General features: G+C 34.3%; 2 protein-coding genes, 1 long non-coding RNA gene and 2 pseudogenes across 6 annotated transcripts; all 5 read right to left on the bottom strand.

Annotated features, from left to right (window-relative positions):
* LOC104780846 (UPF0481 protein At3g47200-like) lies at positions 3,394-5,730 on the bottom strand. Its single transcript, XM_019244701.1, has 3 exons — positions 4,795-5,730; positions 4,205-4,692; positions 3,394-3,874 (listed from the first exon to the last, which is right to left on the bottom strand). Exons 1-3 carry the CDS (start codon positions 4,863-4,865, stop codon positions 3,606-3,608), a joined length of 828 nt encoding a protein of 275 aa, XP_019100246.1. The 5' UTR covers positions 4,866-5,730; the 3' UTR covers positions 3,394-3,605.
* On the bottom strand, positions 8,246-9,976 carry LOC104780847. Of its 3 annotated transcripts, XR_766820.2 has the most exons (6): positions 9,798-9,976; positions 9,531-9,685; positions 9,404-9,435; positions 9,029-9,287; positions 8,835-8,863; positions 8,246-8,596 (listed from the first exon to the last, which is right to left on the bottom strand). It is a non-coding gene; the product is annotated as an uncharacterized LOC104780847 (long non-coding RNA). The 3 variants fall into 3 exon arrangements; XR_002037724.1 differs by having other exon boundaries at positions 9,029-9,435; XR_002037725.1 differs by lacking the exons at positions 9,029-9,287; positions 9,404-9,435; positions 9,531-9,685; positions 9,798-9,976 and adding an exon at positions 8,960-9,022.
* Positions 11,142-12,963, bottom strand: LOC104783974 (annotated as a pseudogene).
* LOC109132516 lies at positions 16,909-19,313 on the bottom strand (annotated as a pseudogene).
* On the bottom strand, positions 20,413-22,552 carry LOC104780848 (probable 2-oxoglutarate-dependent dioxygenase At3g49630). Of its 2 annotated transcripts, none has more exons than XM_010505387.2 (12): positions 22,441-22,552; positions 22,244-22,359; positions 22,031-22,149; positions 21,878-21,941; positions 21,735-21,802; positions 21,583-21,641; positions 21,318-21,477; positions 21,194-21,213; positions 21,055-21,101; positions 20,894-20,974; positions 20,729-20,818; positions 20,413-20,651 (listed from the first exon to the last, which is right to left on the bottom strand). In XM_010505387.2, exons 1-12 carry the CDS (start codon positions 22,472-22,474, stop codon positions 20,511-20,513), a joined length of 999 nt encoding a protein of 332 aa, XP_010503689.1. In that variant the 5' UTR covers positions 22,475-22,552; the 3' UTR covers positions 20,413-20,510. The 2 variants fall into 2 exon arrangements, with proteins under 2 accessions (XP_010503689.1, XP_010503690.1); XM_010505388.2 differs by having other exon boundaries at positions 20,413-20,656.

The raw sequence follows: 22,577 nt of genomic DNA on the forward strand, positions 1-22,577 counted from the left end.
GATAAAAAAAAAAAAAAAAAAAAGAAGGTGAGATGCAGTTGTTCTTAAATGTTGTCAATGTTATAGATGTTGATGTATGAAATCGACAATCTAAATAATATGAATATTAGAGGGATAAATCGGAATTGGTCCTTTTATTAACGTAGAATCGAAGGTGAGAGTTTTCGGGAAATACAATCAAAGATTTAAGCGCAATTAATACGAAAATAAATGCTCTCTTCTCTCTGACTGCCAAGATTTTTTTTTCTAGAGCTCTGACAATGACATCGTATTTATAGTGGGCCATCAACCTAGAGTTCCTCCTATGACTTCCGCAAATGACGGTTTTGCCCCTGCGGCCAAATGGGCCAGATCCATGACTTTAGGCCCTAAACTTTTTGAGAATCTTCTGTTGGGCCTTCTAAAATCCATCTTAGCATTAACAGAAGCTAACTGGTTTGAATCAAATCCTCCATGTAATCTCTTTCTTTCAACATCTGCTCTCTTAGTACTATTGCTAGAAGCCAAGTTTTCAATCAAACCTTCAGCATCTTCTGGAGATCTTGTCTTGAAATTCCCATGACTTGCAGCATCCAAAGCCAATTGATACTCCCAGTCACATCCTCTGAAGAAGATACTTAGCAATTGTACTCTTGAGAAACCATGGTGTAGACAGTCCCTCTGATAAGCTTTGAATCTCATCCAAGCTGCCTTGAAAGCTTGTAATGGTCATTGTTTGAAAGAGGACAGCTTAACTCTCAACTCATCTGACATTGCATCATCATAAAAGTCGTTGAGGAAGGCAACCTTGATGTCATGCCAATTTGTCAAAGATCCAGCTGGCAACTGCTTCAACCACTGAGATGCCTCTCCTGCAAGTGAGTAAGGAAAGAGTTTGCAGTAGATGTAATCCTCAGTCACTCCATTAGCCTTGATACTGGTCACCAGGTTTTCAAAATGCTCAATGTGGTCCAAAGGCTTTTCATTGGGCAGGTTAGAGAAAGGTCTCTGCCCAACTAGTTGAAAGTAAGTAGGTTTTAACTCAAAATCATTCCTCTGGAAAGGAGGAGGAACAATAGCAGACCGGTTCTCATACAAAAGATCAGCCCGGTTGTAGTCAGCAATGGTCCTGATCAAGTCTTGGTTGTTCTCCTGTCTTCGAACCGGATTGTTAACGTGGTTTGCAGCTCCACGTCCGTCTGCAGGAAGGGGGTGTCGATCGACACCCTATTGGTGTCGGTCGACACCATCAGCTTGCTCATCGACAACAACAACCTCATCAATAACATTCCCTTTTGCATCAAGATTTTGGCTCTGCTCATTGCGCAAGTGGCCCTCTTGATCCCTCAAAGCACCATCCTCATCACGAACCAAAATTATTATGTTAACCATCTTCAAGGATTTGGCTGCTTTTCTGTTCTCACGCTCAGGTTTTCCCAACTCTTGGTTTAAAAGCTTCACAGTAGGACCAGTCTTGTTGCTCCTTGTGTGAGGTCTAGGAGGCATGCACCTGAAACACCAAAGAGCAGAAAAAAAAAACAAAAACGTGTAAGTAGAAAATAAAAAGAAAAATTTAGACGAAATTAAAAACTCAAATCTAATGTAAATCAAAGAGTCCCTGGCAATGGCGCCAAAATTTGATAAACTCAAATTAATATCTGGAGCTACTCTCTCAAACAAGAGATCAATGTAGTACTTAGGGGTCGAATCCACAGAGACTCAATATCAAACACAATGGATTATAGAGTTTTGTTATTACGCTAAACAAGTTAATTTAATTATTGAAAAAGCAATGCAAATATTCAAATAAAAGTGTTATGAAATCAGAAAATCAAAAGGTTAAGCTTAGGGAATTTCTCAGAAAATTATGAAATATTAAATCAGTAAATTAATTAAGGTTCAAGCAATTAAAATCAAATCTAGAACTCTAAAAACAATTTGTAAAATAAATCAGTTCTCACTGCAAATATTATCTAAATTTAAAACCAGAAAATTCAAATCTCTTAGTAAAATTCAAGGTTAAAAATCAGCTTTAAATTAAGGTTTAGATAAGTTCACAAAATTATTAAATCAAATCTCTTTGTAAAAAGTAATTTTGCTCATTAATGGTTTTATTCAGGAAAACAATTATATTCTCATATCAATTTATTTCCCTAAGATAATAATTATTACAATCTCAATGTTTTTAATTTGGATTTGAAGAAAATATAACATGACATAAACATCAAGTACTTGAAATTAAACTAACGAAAAAACAACATAATAGTAATGAAGATTAAGAAGCTGGCTTAAAAAAATCATAAGCAGCAAAAAAGCTTTGAGAGAATGCGAGAATTAGTAGAATAACTGCAGTAGAAAAAGAGAAATATGCCCAAGGGTTATTGAAGTACTTGTTCCTTAAGGTAGCCTTAAGAGTATTCCACTTACCACTATAATAACGGTTAACTTCGCTAGAGAGTGGAGATTGATATGCTCAAATTAATCTCTGGAGCTACTCTCTCAAACAAGAGATCAATGTAGTACTTAGGGGTCGAATCCACAGAGACTCAAGATCAAACATAATGGATTATAAAGTTTTGTTATTACGCTAAACAAGTTAATTTAATTATTGAAAAAGCAATGCAAATATTCAAATAAAAGTGTTGTGAAATCAGAAAATCAAAAGGTTAAGCTTAGAGAATTTCTCAGGAAATTATGAAATATTAAATCAGTAAATTAATTAAGGTTCAAGCAATTAAAATCAGATCTAGAACTCTAAACACAATTTGAAAATAAATCAGTTCTCACTGCAAATATTATCTAAATTTAAAACCAGAAAATCCAAATCTCTTTGTAAAATTCAATGTTAAAAATCAACTTTAAATTCAGGTTTAGATAAGTTCACAAAATTACTAAATCAAATCTCTTTGTAAAAAGTAATTTTTCTCATCAATAGTTTTATTCAGGAAAACAATTATATTCTCATATCAGTTTATTTCCCTAAGATAATAATTCTAGGTGATCAATCAAAAATTATTATGAAAAACAACCAAGGATGAAGATCATAAAAGATAAAGAACCCTAAAATCACAGATCTAATAAATCATAAAAATTCTATGAAAAACCCTAAACCTAACAAGCAAATTACTCATACATGTTTAATGAAGAACAAATCATAATTCTGAATAACATGCAATAGATATTGAAAAGTAAATGAGGGAGTTTAGAAATCTTCTCTCTACAAAGAATTCAGATCCGTCTCTCCCAAAAGCTCTCAAAATCTCTCTCTCAAAAACTGCTAGAAAATAACTTAAAGGTTTCTAAAACCCAAAAATAAAATATATACATCCTAAAGCACGTCCAGGGGCTTATGTTGCAATTGTGGAAAACTTCGGGCAAAATTGTAAAACTTCCAATTCTTGTTCTCTCGTCGGATAAAACCGGGTGTCGACCGACACCAAGGTGGTGTCGATCGACACCATCACTCTGATTCGACTCCAAGTTCGTTTCTTCCGGATTAATGCTCCAAAATGGTCCAAATCGCTTCACTTCACTCCATTCGTGTCAAAATCCTAGAAAACCTGTTAAGACTCTAAAACATCGTAGAAAACAAATCAAACGACTCCAAAAGCACACTTATATCATGGTTAAAAACCGTAAAAACCATGATATATCAGAGATAGATAACTATCTTTTAGGTTAAAAACCACATCTTTACATAACCCGTTGAACAAATCCGCAACTTCAGAATCACTCCCTAGCCAATGCTCGATGATACCATAATGGTGCAAGTAGCTAACACCTTCAGGAGAGTTTATTAGATTATCCATGAAAATTATGTAAGATGTTATTTTTTTGCTTGAGTGGATATGGCACTGCTCTAAAGTTGTAAGATTTGAGAAGAGAGACTTGGTACCTACAAGAAACACAAGAGACCATGGTTTTTTGGTAAGCTTAAGGAATTACAGGGTTCTATATTTTGTTTGTTTACAAGGAAATACATGAGAAAACATCATCATGACGCAATACTATTCGAGTTCAAGAGAATAATTCTTTTGAGATACGTATAAGTATATAACTAGACATGAAACTACGACTTGTAACTTAATGTATGTATTCGTTGCCAATCCGTATAATTAAGAAGTATGTGTCGAATTGTAAGATTTTAAAGATAATAATCTTGGGTTAAACATTTGCGAGGAACCCAATGTAAAGTTGTGAAGAAAAGCCGGTTAATAAAACTCACCTTCATGGATTAGTAGTTTGGGTATTCTAAGATAACCGTTTCCGAATTCAATATCCCAAAGCTGACCGGTTTTCTTTCTCATGAACCCAATACCTGCCTGTCTTAGTTCTGTCACGCAATGTACCGGTTGTTGCTCGCGCTTGTCCACCATGCTCATATCCTGTTGAGTTCGACTAGACTGGATGAGGCTTCCATGGAAAACATGCAAAGAGTGTAGCTCACCGTTGTAAGCCTGCTGTTCAACGGATTCTTCCTGCCAGTCCAACGAACTTTCCGATCTGGTCAGCGTCTCTCTTGTTGGCATTAACGGATTGAAAAATTGAATTGGTAACTGTGCCACTACGCCGGTTTGGTTTTGTGTACCGATCTGTAGCTCTAACAAACGGCTGAGTACGAACATAGGAAGTTGATTTTCCAGCATTATCATGTCTCGTTTGATCGAATGCATCAATCCTCGCATCACGAAAACCGGGTCATTGGGTGCATATCTACTCAGCCAAAGTAATAATAATGGTTTAGAAAACTGGCTTCGAAATCAGACCGGTTTAGCAAGTACATGATAAAACAAAAAAACAAAAACCTATATGTACCCGATTTCAGTGAATCCTAAAACGCTTCCTCTGAAGAACTCGAGAATAAAACAGCCATCAACAACAAGCATTTATGTGAACTCATTACTATTCTTCATATCAATAGGGCCTTGGTAGCAAGCACGAGCCTTCTCCTCCAGATCTTTCATGGCGTCAATATACATTTTGTCATTTTGATGCTATGCTGGGTACGTGTCATGACCATATTGAGGGCACGCCACTTGTGACGCTCCATGGGCAGGAGATGTTCCTTGCCGTGGTGGTACGGACCAAGAGAGACGGTTTGAGGAAAGTAGGACTTCTTGTCGTTTTCTAGTAGGTAAGGTGGAACTCTGTAGATACATAGCTTGTCCCAGTTCTCTGTCCCTTTACCATCTTTTCTTTGATAGAGACAGTGTCGGTCCAGTACGAAAAAAATTGTACTTTTAAAATAGGATTTGATAATATTTTATTTTAAATGGTTTTTTCGGTAAGTCCAATACAATTTTTTAAATGGGGCTTCAATTCAAAACAATTTTTAAAATGAGGCCTCACCTAAAAACAAATTAAAAAAATGAGGCATTTAAAAGAAATTACCTTTTAAATTGAGGTTTTATAACTAAAAAAAGAAACAAAAAAAATTTACAGAATAGGCTTCAGAAAATTGAGGTCTCATACTTACGTATCATAGGAATGTGTCAAGGGCCGGGTCTGGATAGAGATCACCCATTCTACTTGTATCTCGCTTGGCTTCTCTTCTATCACGTCGACCTTACGGAGCTCCGCGTTAGTCTCCTTGCGATTGGTAATTACATGGAGCCTTCGGATGAAAGGAAAATACGATCTGTGCCTTTTGTCAGTGGCAATTGAGCTACCATCCGAAAATAAAACCATGATTTCTGCTGGTTGAAGCTCGGAAGATCGAGAGAAAGAGAGACAATAATTGTCAAATGTCAAAGCAACTATATGTAACTGAGATAAAGTTGTAATTAATTTGGTGACGCTTTGTTTAGTTTTATACAGTACTAAACTCTTATAGTATTAAATAAAAAATAGCATAAATGCTGGATTCTCATAAATGCCGGTAGGTGGGAGTGGGACAAACTACTTCAATTAAAAAAAAAAAAAAGACTGTAGTTCACTTATACAAAGACTAATTAATAAACTCTTGTGATATATTCAACGAGTGATATTTACAGTTTATTAATTCTTCACTCTTATAAAATAACGGGATGCTTGCAAAAGTACACTCTTAACTTGAATCAATTGCAATCTTGAGACCATTGCAATGTTAGTCAATTCTTTTTCTCTCTCTAACATTTATCACTTTTTCCTTATTAAATTTTTGTCCATTCATTTTATTTACAAAAATGTCATTATTTCTGATTTATTTGAATTTTTTGCGAAAATGTTTATTACATCTATATTCTCATCTTCTTCTTTTATTTACGGTTGTGCCACCGCCATCAATTTTCCAACAACCATGAACAACCAAATTTGAAGCTCTTAAAGCTTCAACAATCTGAATTTGTAAGCTTATATAACATCCAATGCTATGAGAACTTCATTTTCTTCCATCTCCTCTCCATTTTAATCCAAAAAATTTTGCAAGTGCATTCATCTTGTTATATGTCATGATTCTTGGATAGTGATTAAATTGGTGTTGGGTTTCTTCGTGGTGACTAAAGACGACGTCCTCGGTGCTTGACATTGCAAAACAACCACAAATAAGGTTATTTTCCGGTAGATTTCGTGATTTTCCTTGATTTTTTTTGCGAAATTAGACTTCATTTGTTAGTCTAACCGTCATAATATCATGTAAAGTCTACTATGTGGTTAATTTTGCAATTAAAATTTTATCGAGTTTCGAGCCCGTAGACTGAATTTTCAGTCTCCTTAATTTCATTTGAAAACAAAAAAATATGGTTCAGACTGCATTATAATCTTTCTGTCGGATACTTTGTTTGCAGTCTACTGAGGTGTATTTTTGCAATTGACCAAATTCTTGACTTTTTAGTTATGACTGCCGGACGAAGTCTTCTTACGATAATAAACGAGTAGACTTCTATAGTGACTATTTTTGGAGTTGACCAAAATATTTAAGCATTGACCGTAATATTATTATATTAAAATAATTAGTTGACTGCAAAAAAAGTCTACTAATTAAAAAATTAAAATGTTGGTCAACCCCAAAAATGACCACGGCAAACTGCAAACGAAGTCAACATTCCTGGAGACTTCGTACGTAGTCTACTTGGCGAAAGTCAAACTTGGTCAATTGCAAAACTAACCACAACGAAGTTTACTTTTTCTAGTTGACGGATAGTTGAAGTCTACTTGTCAACTAGAAGTCTACTACAAAGTCAATGGTTTGGTCAATTGCAAAAATAACAAGAGTCGACTGCAATCGAAGTTAACTTGTAGAAACTTCCTAAGAAGTCTACTTTGTTCTATGTTTTTAATTGCAAAACTGACCAAAAAATTAACAAAGGAAGACAACAAAAGAAGTCAACTATCCTAGTAGACTTTGTCCGGTGTCTGCTTTATTAAATTGTAATTGCAAAAATAGACCATACAAAATAGACTTCGAGTTAAAGTCTCTGCGTAGAGGCTGGTTGATGTCTACTCGTTTGACATCAACATGAAGTCGGCAAAATTTGTAAACCAATTTATTGCAAATTGGTAAATGATTTTTAAGATTTTCTTGTTGTAGTCTTTGATATATGTTATGTACTTGCTTCTATATGTTTTTGACATGATTATATATTATACATATGGAGAAATCAAGTTTTTGGTTTTCTTAGGCAGTTAGGTCATTAACTTAGACTTATTTTTGAAGTCAACGTGTTGGAGTTCTGTGTGAAGTCTGTATAATTGAAAAAGTCTTTAATTGAAAATTTTTATATAAATTTTTTTTTGATTTTTTTAGTTCGAAGATGAAACGGGTGCGACAAATTCATAGTGGACGATACAACACATTCACACAATTAATATTCATTTTCTTTTTTTCTATTGATATTTAAGTTAAATTTTTTCTACAACAATTCTATCTCTAAAACCATTTCCACTCCAGCAACTCTCTCAAGTTGCTCAAATATTAATTAATCATATAATTAATACTAATCTAATTAAAGAAACTTACTTTGAATTTCAACAAAATCATCCCCTCCACTAGAGAACCCCAAAGAAGATTGCTAAATCACTTAAATAATAATTTTTTTAATTTTTGTTTAATAAGGTTGATGGAAATAGCTCACTAATGTCTAGCTTTCAGTCCTCACTTAATCCTCAGCAACTAAAAACTTCATAATGTTAAAACCAATGTCTCAAGTTACGTCACGTCTAAGATTCTTCTGATAGCAGCAATATTACAATTCATTTGCACAAGTCATTCAAAATTTAACAATGGTTGTTTGTTCAATGAGTGACTAAACTACCAACAAATGCAAGCACGAACCAAGAGAAAAAGCACAGCATGAAAAAAGATTAAACCTTAAAAGAAAGCAGAAACTGTTTCAACAAGACAAGAGTTCTAATCGACTACTCATCTAGTAGTTTCATAATCCCTTTACAAGCAAACAAAAAAAAAAGTCATAGACATTAAAACTACTAAAAACAAGAAAACAAAACTAAAGAAAGATCTGAATCCTCTCAACAGAAAACATTTGTGAAAAAGATGATTGATTTCGTGACATCTCAATCCCACTTTTTCCTGAAAGAGCATCCTTCTTGGAGCCTTGCTTTACCACCCAGGGCTGGCACGGAACAGTCTTGACAGTTTCCACACACTACAACTGTTTGAGAATGGCTGAACACAGTGGTTCTGCAAAAATAACCCACAACAAAATGCATAAAAAAAAAAAGCTAATAAAGCAGTATTTGAGTAGCAGCAAAATCGATAATTTAACCCAGATCACAACAGTTTGTTACTTAGTGTACTCTCTTCACATAACTACTGATCTAAGAGCTAGGTATCTCTGCCTAATATGCATCATCTCTAGTTGATAAAGCACCACCATTATCAGACTCTACAGAACAATCAATTTGAAAAAAAGACTCACATGTTGAAGCATCCCTGACATTTCACATCCTGAAACACACACACACAAAAGAAACAAAGAATCAGTATTCATTGCATCGCAAATCCATTTGTGTTTACAGAGTTTGAAGGAGAAGGAAACAAGACCATGAAGAAAGAGTTGGGAGATTGCACGAGACCATGAGAAGGAAACTAAGGTTTGAGTTGTCTAGTTACCTCTTACGTGTTCATGGAGAAGCCACCAGTGGAGAGAAGCCACTCAACATATTTGCCCATGAAACTAACCTCAACATGTAACCCCACTCATGGTTGAAGAGATTAGATGATTCAGATCACCAAATGTTGCAATCAAGCCATCACAACACATCAGCACACAGTTGAGACATAACGAATCCAAACTAGCTTCCATTGTGGCAGAAACAGCCAGAGTAGTAAAAGCAGTTTTATTTTGCAATTGGACCAATACATAAGCAACCTAATACGGTTTAAGGTTGGAGAACAATAAGCAGAGAACAAGAACAAGCCGCCGCTATAAATCAGTCAAGTGTTTAACCGATACTTCCTGAACCAAGAACAAGAACAAGAACAAACCTGTTCACCAGCCTCAACAATGGCAAGTAGATCTGCAGAACATCAAAAATTAGATCTTTTAATTAAAACCCAAAAACTGCAGAACCAAATCAAAAATGAATCTAAGTGAATAATGGATAAAATTTACCTCGTTCATAGCAGAGTCTGCTTTTAGTGGAATCGAGTATTTTGAGAGACACTACATCAACTGCGGTAATACCGTTGGCGGAGTCAATATCATCATCGACATCGTCGTTCAAATTCCACCAGGCTCTGATCTAGCCGCCGCTACAATCTTCAGATCTGTCAAAATAATAAACCACCCACACATTAATACACTGATTAACGAGAAGCAAACAACAAAGCATCAAAAAGAGAGACATAGGATAAGACAAAGAAAAGAAGAAGATATTACCCGTCTAAAACTCGAGATTAGGGTTTGGACAGCTAAAAGGTCGATCTCTACACCATGTTTGACAGAGAGAAGAGCTGTAGATGACGAAGACGAAGAAGAAAGGTAATTATGATAATGATTTGATGAGAGACAGATTTTTTCAGTTTCAGAATAGCCAGAGAGAGGAATAAATGAAAGTGATTAGGGTTAGGATTGGTGAAAATTAGGTATATATAACTCGATTAATTAAAACGAATCGGTTATGTGTCCCGTCAAACCGAATTACCAAATTAATTTCGCTGATCGGTTTGTTGATCTTCTCAAAATGCTGTCAAAAATCAAACATCTCGGTTTAATCGGTCCGGTTCTCTTGGTTCTGACCGAACGTTCAGGACTAATATTAATAGTTGATAGCATAACAAAGTCAACCACCTACAGTCTACAGAGAAGTCTACTTAAGCAAACCCTAAATCAAATAATTTTAACCTAATCAGCTTTTCCTCCCTTAATTTGACTAGTTTATATGTAAATTTATTTTATTTCAATGTAGGAAGTCTATGTGGTTATTATTTGGTCAATACGTTTACCAAATTATTTTTTATAATTTTTTAATTAAAATTTAAACTATAATTAAGGAGTAGATATATTTTTATGTCTTCCATTAGACGTCAATTTGAAATCTACCATAAAGAAATCTATTGCAGACTTTTTCGGATTATATCTGTCATTTCGGCTTCTGTTTTTTGTTTGGTCGTAAGGGAGTCAACTGTAATTTCAGCATCCTTAGTGGTTATGTTTCTCGAAAATCAAATATAGGGTCTACGATTTCATTCAAATGCAAATAAAGGTAAAAAAAATGCAATTGTCCCTAAAATAACTGCATTCTCCGATGTATTAAAAAAAATCAACGTGAGTTCTTCTATGAGATATATTGTTAGAACAGAAACCTAATCTCTATTGCTTAACCACCATGAACTGAGCACACCACACAATGATCACGGAGGATATACCTTCTATTTCTATCTTATCTCTCTATTTATATTCCTCTCCTCTTTTCATTCGGTTAAAAGACTAATACTTAGTATCTTCTTCCTTATGTGTGCTACTCAGTAACATCCAATTGTGGATATGTTGAGTTAGATTAGGTCCTCATTTTAATATCACCTAAAAAAAAATAAAAAAAATTCCTAAGTTCTTTATAACCCACCAAATTTTTTAATATTTTTGCAGCAAAATAATCTTTATTGCAAAACCCATGCAGCTGTTACAATGCCAATATTTGAAAAGAAGAAAATAGAAATGCTGAAAGAGAAACAGGAAAACACAACATTCTAAATTGAATGAAAAAAACAAAAATAACTAAAGTTAAGATTTTGGCTTATAATAAGCATACACAGAAAAGAAACTCTCACATAAAGTGAGAAGTAGTAGAGCAACTGCAGCAAAAAACGAAAAATATGCCCAAGGATTATTAAGGTTGACCTGGTACTTGTATATCAAGATTCTCTTAAAAACATTCCACCTACGGCCAGAAAACCTGTTTACTTCACCAGACAGTCGAGATAGAAGACTATCTTTGGGGTCGAAAACCACTTCTTGGCATAGCTGGTTAAACAGATCCGCAACTTCGGAATCACTACCAAGCCAATGCTCGATGATACCACAGTAGTGCAAGTAGGTAACATCTTCGTCAGACTTTATTAGATTATCCATGAAAGTTATGTAGGATTTTATGTGTTTGCTCGACTCGATATGGCACTGCTCAAAAGCTATAAGATTTGAAAAGAGAGATTTGGTACCTACAATAAACATGAGGGGGGGATTTGTAAGTTTTAGAAATATGGTGTTTCTATAGATAAAATTAGATATTATACAAACATATCTGACTTCTTTTGATTTTTTGGATCAAAATACAAACATATATGACTAAAGAATAAAAAGTAGGAAACAAAAGAACAGGTGTTAGCTTACCATCATGGATTAGTATTTTGGGTATTTCGAGATAACCATTTTTGAACTCAATATCCCAAAACCGGTCAGTGTTCCTTCTCCTGAACTTAACACCAGATCCCCTTAGTTCTGTCACGCGATGTACCAGTTGTTGTTGTCCCATGTTCATCACACACCTATTCGGTGTAGGAATAGACTGGAGCAGACTCCCACGGAATACAACTAGACAGAGCAACTCGCCCTTATCGCCATCCAATGATTTTTCTAGCCCGTTCATGAGTTTTGGTAGGCACACTTTGGCCCCTTCCGTTGGCAATAGCGGGTTCCAGAACTTAATAGCTAGTTGCGCCACTATACCGGTTTGGTTGTGTGTACCGAGCTGTAACTCTAATAACCGGTCGAGAACGAACAGAGGAAGTTGATTTTCCAACATTACCATGTCACGTTGAATTGAATGCATCAATCCCCGCATAGCGAAAACCGGATCGTTGCGTGCATATCTACGTAGCATAGAACAAAATATCCGAAATAAGAGACCGGTTTAGCAAGTGGATAAGCTAACCGGAAACGAAAAATAAAACCAGAAAATTTATTCATGCTTACCCGAGTTCGGTAAATCCTTCAACGGTTCCCCTGAAGAGCTCAAGAACAAAACAGCCATCAAGAACAAGCATTTCTGTGAACTTATTTCTGCTCAGACTAATGGAACCTTCGTAGCAAGCACGAGCTTTCCCCTCGAGCTCTCTCATGGCATCAAGAAACATTTCGATGCAGAGGTTTGTATTACGTTTCAGAACCTTATTGACCGCACGCCACTTGTGGCACTCCATAGACCGGAGACGCTTCTCACCATGGTGGTATGGACCAAGGGAAACGGTCTGAGGGAAACACGACTTCCTCTCGTTCTCTTGCAGGTAATGTGGAACTCTGTAGATGCAGAGCTGCCCCCAAATGGTTGTGTCCTCGGCTCTATATGCTTGCTCGAGTTTGTCTTTTATTGAGATGACCCATTCTAGTGTGGTCTCTTTCCTATCTTCTGTCACTTCCTCGATCTTACAGAACACGAAATGAGTCTCCTCCTGGCTCTGCAAGTTTTGGTCAGTTTCCTCTGTACTTCCACATCTGTGAAGAGTCGATCTTTCGGGTAAACCATGGAGGTTTGATCTCTGACTGGTTCGGATAATGGATTTTTGGTCAACATGTCGGTGTTGATGATGATTGGTTGGTCATGTACCATTGTTTGGTTTGAAGCTTTTTCAGGAAATTAAGAACGAGCAGCGCGAGTGTAGTTATGAAATATTAAATACAACGCTGTAACTATTTTATAGCTATAATTAGGCCATGCATTGTTTGCTTATTTTTCAATCTATAAAACTCTGATTATAAAAAGACTTCGCACTCTTACTCAAAGCAGACTCTCATAAATGCTTGTAGTTTATATATTGTTCTACGAGTGAGATTCAACCCTTCTAATTGCGCTCTTATTCAAAGACCCTCCTACATGCTCGTCAACTATATAACCAATGAGTGAGATAGAACATCGAAACTCTCGAAAAAAAAGACTTACAAAATGACTCTAAATATATTTGTATTATTTGTAGGAATCATTTGGCCAAATGATCAGGAATTTAAAGGTTTTTTATATATGAAGTTCGAGTTTCAAAGAATGCATTTCTTGCAAATCAATGCTGCAAGATTAATAGGACGTCTCCGACTGTTGCAGACCGGCAGTTGTTATCTACTTATCTCAACTATATTATGGATAAGATTGTTTGTTGTTGATATAACGCTTATAGGAATTAATCGTTAGGAAAAGATGCGAGTCTTACAAATAAATTGTATGTCGTGAAGCTGTTTCTAGAACCGTCTATAATAATCACGTGTACTGTATGTTAATTAAACTGATATATTAACCATCATATAATATGAATAAATAAAAAAATATCTATGATAACCAAACTACCTATAATAAATATACTCATCTTGTCCCAATGTAAGACTGTGAGAAAAGTTGAGTGAGAAAAGTTGAATTTTGTACTCATTAATTATAAACTAGATTTAGGACCGGTGCTAGAGCACGAATTAAAATTCTTTTTATTTATATTATAATTTTAGAATAAAATATAATTTATATGATTATTTTTAAAAGTTTTTTTGGATAAAATATTATGCAATAAAATCATATGCTAAATATAATGACTTAAAAAAATATACCTATTTTGTAAGTTTTATATTGTTAATTTTGTAATTTTATGTATGAGAAATGATTATGTTTGTTGTTTGTTTTTATTTTAATTTTTGAACATGTTAATGAAAGTTTTTTAATATGACCAGTGCTTAGGTAAAATTTTATTTTCAGTTACACAATAAAATCTCAGAAATCACGATTAAGTGTGATAAATTGCCAAGATTTTATTCCTTTTTACGCCTAAGAATATATTTTTATGTCTAACAGCATATATTTTGAAACAATACATGGAATACTAAATATTTTATTTAGGAAATTGTATAAATCATTGGAATATTCTCTTTAAGAAGATATTTTGGGATATTCTTAAGTGTATTCATATAGCACACAGATTGACCAATTAATCTATAACGTTTTTTTGTAATCAACTTATATTTAATGTATTAATATATTTTGTAACCAACTTATAAAAATTATATAGTATACAAAAAAAGTTGTGTACTTCCATTTTATTATATAGGGGATTTGAGTGAGAAAAGTTGAATTTTGACTATAGTTTAGGCAACCATACTCAAACCATCAACGCTCTTACTCTTGAGATATGGTTTCCTAAATCTATAGTCAAAATTCAACTGTTCTCAAAAAATACTTTTAAGATAACAATAAGTACTTCAATATCCCAAGTATTACAATGTAAAAAAAAAAATTGACCGGAAGAAAATACAACATGTCACAACTCACAAAAGGCCAGCATTCCAAATTAAATTAAAGAACAACATATATCATTGAAGTTTAGGAACCATGCTTAAAATGAACATAAGAGAATCAATGGAGTTTAAGAAGCAGGCTTAAATAATCATAAACAGCAAAATAACTCTGACAAAATCTGAGAATTAGCAGAGTAACTGCAGCAAAGAAAGACAAATATGCCCAAGGGTTATCGAAGTACTTGTGTTTGAAAGTCGTCATCCAAGCATTTCATTTCCTGAAGTAGTGTTTTGTAAACACAAATCAACATATAAACTCGTTTAATATTATAAATCTAAATTTTAATTATTATTTATAAATTCAAACTAACACATAATCTTATTTAATTGTAAACTCAAATTCTCATTTATAAACCTCAACCGATATATTATCTCTTTTAATTGTAAAATCAAAATCTTAAATCACCATTTATACACTCAAACCAACATATAATTTCATTTGATTAAAAATTGAAATCATAATCTTCTTATATAAATTAAAATCGATATTTCATTTATAAACCTAAACCGACATATAATCTCGTTTAATTGTAAAATCAAAGTCTTAAATCTTTATTTATACACTCAAACCGACGTATAATTTCATTTAATTAAAAATTAAAATAATAATTTTTGTATAAATTAAAATCGATATTTAAAATTATCTAATACAAAATTTACAAATTTTGTTTCTTTAGGTTTGTTTTATTGTTATGATTTTAATTTTGATTTATTTTTTAAATATAGTATTACATGACATATAGTTATATTTTGATTGACAGGTAGAATAAAGTCGAACCAAGTATTTTTCTTCAAAAGACTCTGCACTCTCTCGATACTCACAATTGATAGTACTCCCTCAAAAGCCATAATTCATAATTATTTTAGGCTGGAGTCAGTTTTTTAGTTTTTAGTTTAAATTAAAATGTCACAATCTAAAATCTAAGAACAAATTGTAAAAATTAAATTAAATATCACATGTCCACGCATTTTGCAAGTTTTTTACGCAGTATGTATATTCATTTGCTAAAATATAATACCACAGAAATCTATAATATATATATATATATATATATATGAAATAATTGAAGGTAAATTATTGTACAATGTGTAGGATCAATTTAACTAATATTTTGAAAGATAGTTATTAAATATATTAAACATATATATATATATATATTATATCTATAATGGTTACCTTTTTTTAACAAAACATCCATTCTAACATAATATGTATATCTATTAAACGTAGGTCTAGGCATAAAAATCGTACTCGAATATCCAACCCGAAACACCGAGTCCGGATTGAGTACAAGTTTGTCTATTGTGTTCTATTTTCTAATATATGTGGGTTCGGGTTAGGGTTAGATAATACCTTATACCCGTTTGGGTATCCATCAAACCTGAACTTATAAACATATTTATAATATTTAACATTAATATAATTTAATTACCTAAAATTATGATTATAATTTTAAATATTTCAATTAGTTTTATACCTAAATATCAAAAATAATCAAAATATATAAATAATTTGTTACATAAGTCAAAATTAGCTGAATTTATTTAAATTTGTAATCCGAACCGACCCGAACCGAAAGTATTCAAACTGAACCGAATCCATATATCAAAAAATATCCAATAACTTCTATTTTTCTAAACCCATTTACCCGAACGGGTTACCTGAATGCCCAACCTTAATTAAACGTTTCAATAATGATTGTTTTGTACTCAGAATTAATCAGTTTAATAATCTTTTAGTTTTAATTTTAATTATGCACATACTATAAACCAATTAGAGCATTTGCAGTAGAAATCTCTCGGTCTATTATCCACAAAAATAATAATAATAATAGTATTTAATTAGATGAGTTTCAAAAAGGGTGAGAGAGTCTCTCAAATGAGAGATTAAGAGAGATTTTGTCACTTTTTTTAGAGACTCATCTAATTAAATAATATTATTGAACTTTTAGTTAATATTTTTGTGGGTGAAAGACTTTCCAATGCAGTGCAAGAAGACAATTAATCTAAAGTTATATATTACATCATATGACTTCTAATTCCTATATAAAATAGTCTATAACAAATACATATAAACGAGGACATAGGTGTTAAATCAGAGTCCGAAGCAAATAATTACATTATTAACTATTTTTTTTTTATTTTTTTTTGATAAGATAAAAATACAAATTGTCACGAAAACCAAGCTTACAAAATACAAAATGGAAAAACAGAATAGTAACGAAGACTAAGATGATGGATTAAAATAATCATAAGCAGCAAAATAACTGTGAGAAAATGTAAGAATTAGTAGAATAATTGCAGCAAAGAAAGACAAATGCGCCCAAGGGTTATCCAAGTACTTGTGTTTCAAGGTCCTTATCAAAGAATTCAACTTCCTGGAGTAGTTCTGCTTATAACAACGATGAACCTCAATTAACAATTAATATCTTTGGTGTCGAAAACTACTTCTTGACATAACTGGTTGAACATATCCGCAACTTCAGAATTACTTCCTAGTGAGTGCTCGATGATACCACGACGATGCAAGTAACTAATATCTTCGGGAGAATCTATTAGATTGTCCATAAAAATTATGTAGGATGTTATATCATTGCTCGATTCGATGTGGCACTGCTCGAAAGCTATGATATTCAAGAAGAGAGATTTGGTACCTATAGAAAAATTGACAGTGGGTGGAATTGTAAGTTTGAGAAGTAGTAACCGGACGAAAATTATCTTAGAGGAAAAAAAAACATTCATAATTTCACTGTCTAAATTTATATTTGACGTTTTCTTTCTAAATTTGAAGATAAGCGTCACTAAACCAATATATGTGACATTTTTTTTGTTTGACCGTAGACATTTATATAATCTAGTAGTTTGTGTTAATGCATTATTTAATGAGCATCTGCATTTAAGTTTATGTAACGTATGTTCTTGACAAACAAAATGCTAGTCTTTATACCTTAAAAAAAAAATCATGATGGAGTGCAATCAAAGAAGAGAGACCATCAAAATAATCAATAGTAGAAGTTTTCAAAAGTAACGAGAAATGGTAAAAAGAAAACATAAAATTTACCGTCATGGATAAGTAGACTAGGAATCTCTAGATAACCGTTGTTGAATTTAATATCCCAAAACCGATCGGTTTTATTTAGCTTGAACTTAAAACCGGCATCCCTTAGTTCGGTCACGGTAGGTATCACTCGTTGTAGGTGTTTGTCAGCCACGCGTGAGGAGTTTTCTTTGCCTGGTGACCTTGGGAAGAGTAGACTTCGATGGAAAACATCAAGACAGTGCAGTTCGCCACTGGATACGCCTCTTGGTGGCGAGTTCTCGGCCAAAGTCTCGGCCGTTGGCATTAGTGGAATGAAGAACCGAACCACTAATTCCACTAAACCAGTTTGGTTTTGTGTACTAGGCTGTAGCTCTAATAACCGGTACTAACCAAGGAAGTTGATTCTCCAGCATTATCATGTCACGTTGAATCGAATGCATCAATCCTTGAACCGCAAAAACTGGATCGTGGCTAGCGTATCTACATAACACCAAAATAAAAATTTAGTAGTTTATATAAATAAGCCGATGAAATCAGACCGGATTAGCAAAGTAACATGAAAAGAAAAGGCAAGAAATTGAATCACGCTAACCCGAGTTTCAAGAATCCTTCAGCGACTCCTTGAAGGAGCTCGAGAACAAAACAGCCATCAAGAACAAGCATTTCTGTGAACTCGTTACTGTCCAAAACAATGGGACCTTCGTAGCACGCACGAGCCTTCTCCTCGAGCTCTGCCATGGAATCGATAAACGTTTCAATGCCTTGGTTCGTACGTTTCAAGACCATATTGACGGCACGCCATTTGTGTCACTCCATAGACCGCGTTTGTTGTCTTTCATAGTGGTACGTATTAGATTGTGGTTTCCAACTCAAAACCAATTGGCAATGAGTGGAGAGGTCCATATATCTTTATATACTGTCAGAATTCTTGTCCAGCTTCCGATGTGAGATATTATATCCCTAATACGCCCCCCTCGAGATGATGACTCTTCTAGACATACATCTCGGTATTTTCGGGCAAGGATCGGTGGACCAAATTTGGGTCAGATCGATGGATCGGACTGGACAATGTGTGGATCGGGCTCTGATACCATATTAGATTGTGGGCTTCCAACTCAAAACCAATTGGCAATGAGTGGAGAGGCCCATATATCTTATATACTGTCAGAATTCTTGTCCAGCTTCCGATGTGGGATATTATATCCCTAATAATACGGACCAAGCGAGACCATCTGAGGGAAATACGACTTCGTATCGTTTCCATGCAGGTGACGTGGAACTTTGTATATAGAGAGCTTGCCCCAGCTAGTTGTGTCATCTTCTCTATTTGCTTGCTCGAGCTTTTCTTTAATCGAGATCACCCAATCATGTCGTCTGGTCCCGCTCCCGCTCCCTTCGGTCATCTCCTTCACTCCAGGATCGGAACGAGTGCGTTGGTGGTTTTGTTGGTTTTCGTCTTGAGAGGGACTAATACTTTTGGGTAAAACAAGGACTTCTTGATCTTGAGTAGCCAATTCGGATTCTTGGTTTTGTTTTAGGACTTTTTGAAGGTATATTCTCAACTTGTCGTACGATTTTCCTTTTTTTGACATCATGCCAAGTAAGTAGATGAAGCATCTGCTTGCGACCGTAAAATATATATGCATATAATCGGCTTTTTCCATCAAATGTCTCTTTATCCTAGTGGTAATCGTAGCGTAATGTACTCATCCTATGTCATGTGTTTGATCCGCAGCTCTTACATTCCTTTTATTCATTATTTTTTTCTTAAAAATATTTAAAAACAGACAAAAAAAATTATTGGGCTTGTGGCCCTATATGTCTCTGCGCCGGCTCTGGTGGTGGCGGAAGGTTTTCCATTTTGTTGGTTATAATCTTCTCCGAGAGGAAGCGAGTACTAATAGATACTTGGCTGAATCAACGACGTAACTGATATATATAGTGACAAATCTTGTTTTGTCAACGATTTAAAGCTACAAGCTGGCCATATTCTGTTATTATCTTTTTTTTGGAAGGAAAAATTTACTACAAAAACACTTATAAAAAGACTACGTTCTTATAAAATGACTCTCATCATTAATGATTGTATAAAACTTATATTTGACAATTGAGACTGACGAAGCCTAAACTTGAATTAACAAGTTCTTGTTATATACTAGATCGAAATATCCCACCATAAACAAGACTGTATACCAAGATATAAAAATATGGCAAGAGTATACTAATCTTATAGCATTGTCGAAAACTAAATTGCAATTATAATATGTCGCTGCTGAGTGCTGATGAAAATTGGTTGACCATCAATATGAACACACATGACACATGAACAACTGTTTTTTGCTGGTTAAAGCTTTTGAAATGTCAAAGCAAATAAAAAGCTCTGATTTGGCGATGTGTGTTGCTTGTATTTTGAAGTTCCAAAACGCTATTAGAAAAAGACTCAAATAAATGTTGTTGTTTATTCTTTTGTAGAAAAAGACTCGAGTGTTGTTGTTGTTCAAGCACCCTTACTCTCATCCAAACAAATGAATGCAAATCATCTTTTTACCTTTTACTTTTACTTTTACTTATATGATTGTTCTTTTTTAGAAAATTACAAGTTTATGAAGTATTATTTTTTCGAGATATTCAAAGGATCAACTATGAAACTGATTTTTTTTTTTGGAACAGATCAACATGTGTATCGATTGATAACACAGAAGTGAAGAAGCACCTTACTATTATTACAAATCAAACTTTTTATTATTACACAGAAGTGTACAAAGAAGGTGAGACGATCTATCTTCACATTACATAGCAAAGTTGGTCTGGACTTTGCTTACCAGATGCTCTCCATAGACAGCTTTTTTGAAAACTTGGGATCCTCTTCTCCCAGCAGGGTACTTCTGTTTACATACATCCAATGGCTCCACCACCGCGTCGAAGTTAGTCTGCTCTTTCAAGATAAAACATAATTTCAGATCCAAATGTGGAAACACACACAAGAGTGTTAAAAGTTTATGACAACCTCGTAGAAGAATGCAACACAGACTCGGTATTGAGGAGAGCTATTGATCACTCTATGAAGTGTAGATTCGTATATTCCGTTTGAAAGTATCTGCATATGATTCCAAAACAGGTTCTCAACGGCTATTCAAGAAAGAGAGGCAAGAGTGGGAAGAGCAAAGTCAACCTTTAACATGTCACCGATGTTGCAAACAAATGATCCAGGGATTGGAATTGCTGATATCCAATCGCCGCTCAAGTTTTTCACCTTTTCAAAAGATTTTAGTGCCAAGACCACTTATTCACATAAACATAAAATCAGAGGAGGATCATCATAAAAATATTAACCTGAAGAGCAGTTTTGTCATCATCTTGATTCACAAGAGTTAACAAGCCTGCAGAGAAAAAGTGTTCCCCAATGAGACAGAACTATGAAGAGAGAATCAGAAACTCAACATGATTTCACTTCAGGATTTAAATTAATTACCATAGTCAGTGTGAGCTCCACTAGAGCCACAGCGTAGTAAGCAGGAGTTATTCAGAAAAAGTGAGTTAGCTGACAAGAAGAAAGAAGATGGTAGTAAACAGAAGGAGAAGTAGCAGAACATTACCATCCGATATCATTTTCCGGTTTGCCATTTGTGAAAGGAGCACCTGGATAGCCAATAAGACGCATAACCCAAAAAGGATCACCAGCCATCTTTCCTTCAAACTCATAAGGTGATCCGCAAAGAGCTATGGAGATTCCTCTCAAGATCTTTCTAGAAAGATCTGAAACCGATGTAATGAAATTACAAACTACGAATGTTTCCGAGAAACGACACTCTTGGAAACATAACACACATATATAAGAAACAGAGAAATGGTAAAACACACCTATACAGAGCTTAATATACTCTTCCATCAAATCTTTAAACTCTTGAGGATTCTCTGGCCTTCAAGAAAACGCCACAAACATGAAAGAAATGGTCAGAAAGTGAGAAGCAACATAAACCGGATAAAAAAATTGAAATCGAATTATAGATTACCACTGGTTTGGACCTTCCATAACCTTTCCTGTATCACCATACTCCCCTTGCTTTAACTCCTTGTAACACTGTCCACAAGAGAATAAAGCACATCAGGAGAATCACATGGCTAATGCTTAATGAAGAGACAAACACACACTTACATCAATGGCTTCGTGGATATCTGGTACTCCCTTAGTTACATTTTCTCCAATTCTCTGATATCCTCTGTTCACACAACACTGATCTATGAACCACATCTCTTGAATGATTCAAATTTGGGAAAAGAGTGTTGTTTTCCTTGTAAAAAGTCAAACCTGTAGCCAGCAGCTGGAGTCATCTTGATCTTAAGTTTCTCATCATAAGGAAGCTTAAAGAACTCACGCGTGATCTCTCTCACTCTATTGATAAGATCCTCTGAGATCCCATGACCTATCTGCTTAAAAAAATCAAATCTTTTAACAAACCCTCGAAAAGGAACTCAATTTGGAACATAAATAAAAGCTAACAAACTAAACTAAGTTCTGTACCACGTAGAAGAATCCGGCGTCCCGACAAGCTCTATCAAGTTGCTGGACAACTTCTGCCACGCCAGCATCCTCCGCCATGTCGGGATCATCACACTTGAGAAGTAGAGGAGATATGTCTGCAATAACATCATCATCATCAAATTTGAATGAAGCTTGATCAGAGTTAAAAAGAATGAAATTTAGAGTTTCGTTACTACCGATGACTGGTAGAGATTTGAAGTCCGTCGCCATTTTTCTCTGTCCACGAGAATCTTCTTCAGAATAATTTTTTTTCCCTGAAATTAGGGAATCTTATCTCTTTTTAGGCTTTGGTTTTTTTTTTTTTTTTTTTTTT

The sequence above is a fragment of the Camelina sativa genome, chromosome 4 (assembly GCF_000633955.1).
Source record: "Camelina sativa cultivar DH55 chromosome 4, Cs, whole genome shotgun sequence".
NCBI classification, from domain to species: Eukaryota; Viridiplantae; Streptophyta; class Magnoliopsida; order Brassicales; family Brassicaceae; genus Camelina; species Camelina sativa.

Excerpts from the sequence above, each read along its gene's own strand:
- LOC104780848 (XM_010505387.2), bottom strand. The coding sequence starts at position 22,474 with ATGGCGACGGACTTCAAATCTCTACCAGTCATCG. Across the intron at positions 21,478-21,582 it reads GTATATTAAGCTCTGTATAG|ATCTTTCTAGAAAGATCTTG; the intron begins GTGTGTTTTACC and ends CATCGGTTTCAG. Across the intron at positions 20,819-20,893 it reads ACATCGGTGACATGTTAAAG|ATACTTTCAAACGGAATATA; the intron begins GTTGACTTTGCT and ends AATCATATGCAG.
- LOC104780846 (XM_019244701.1), bottom strand. The coding sequence starts at position 4,865 with ATGCTTGTTGTTGATGGCTGTTTTATTCTCGAGTTCTTCAGAGGAAGC. Across the intron at positions 4,693-4,794 it reads TTAGGATTCACTGAAATCGG|ATATGCACCCAATGACCCGG; the intron begins GTACATATAGGT and ends TTGGCTGAGTAG. Across the intron at positions 3,875-4,204 it reads CAAACTACTAATCCATGAAG|GTACCAAGTCTCTCTTCTCA; the intron begins GTGAGTTTTATT and ends TGTTTCTTGTAG.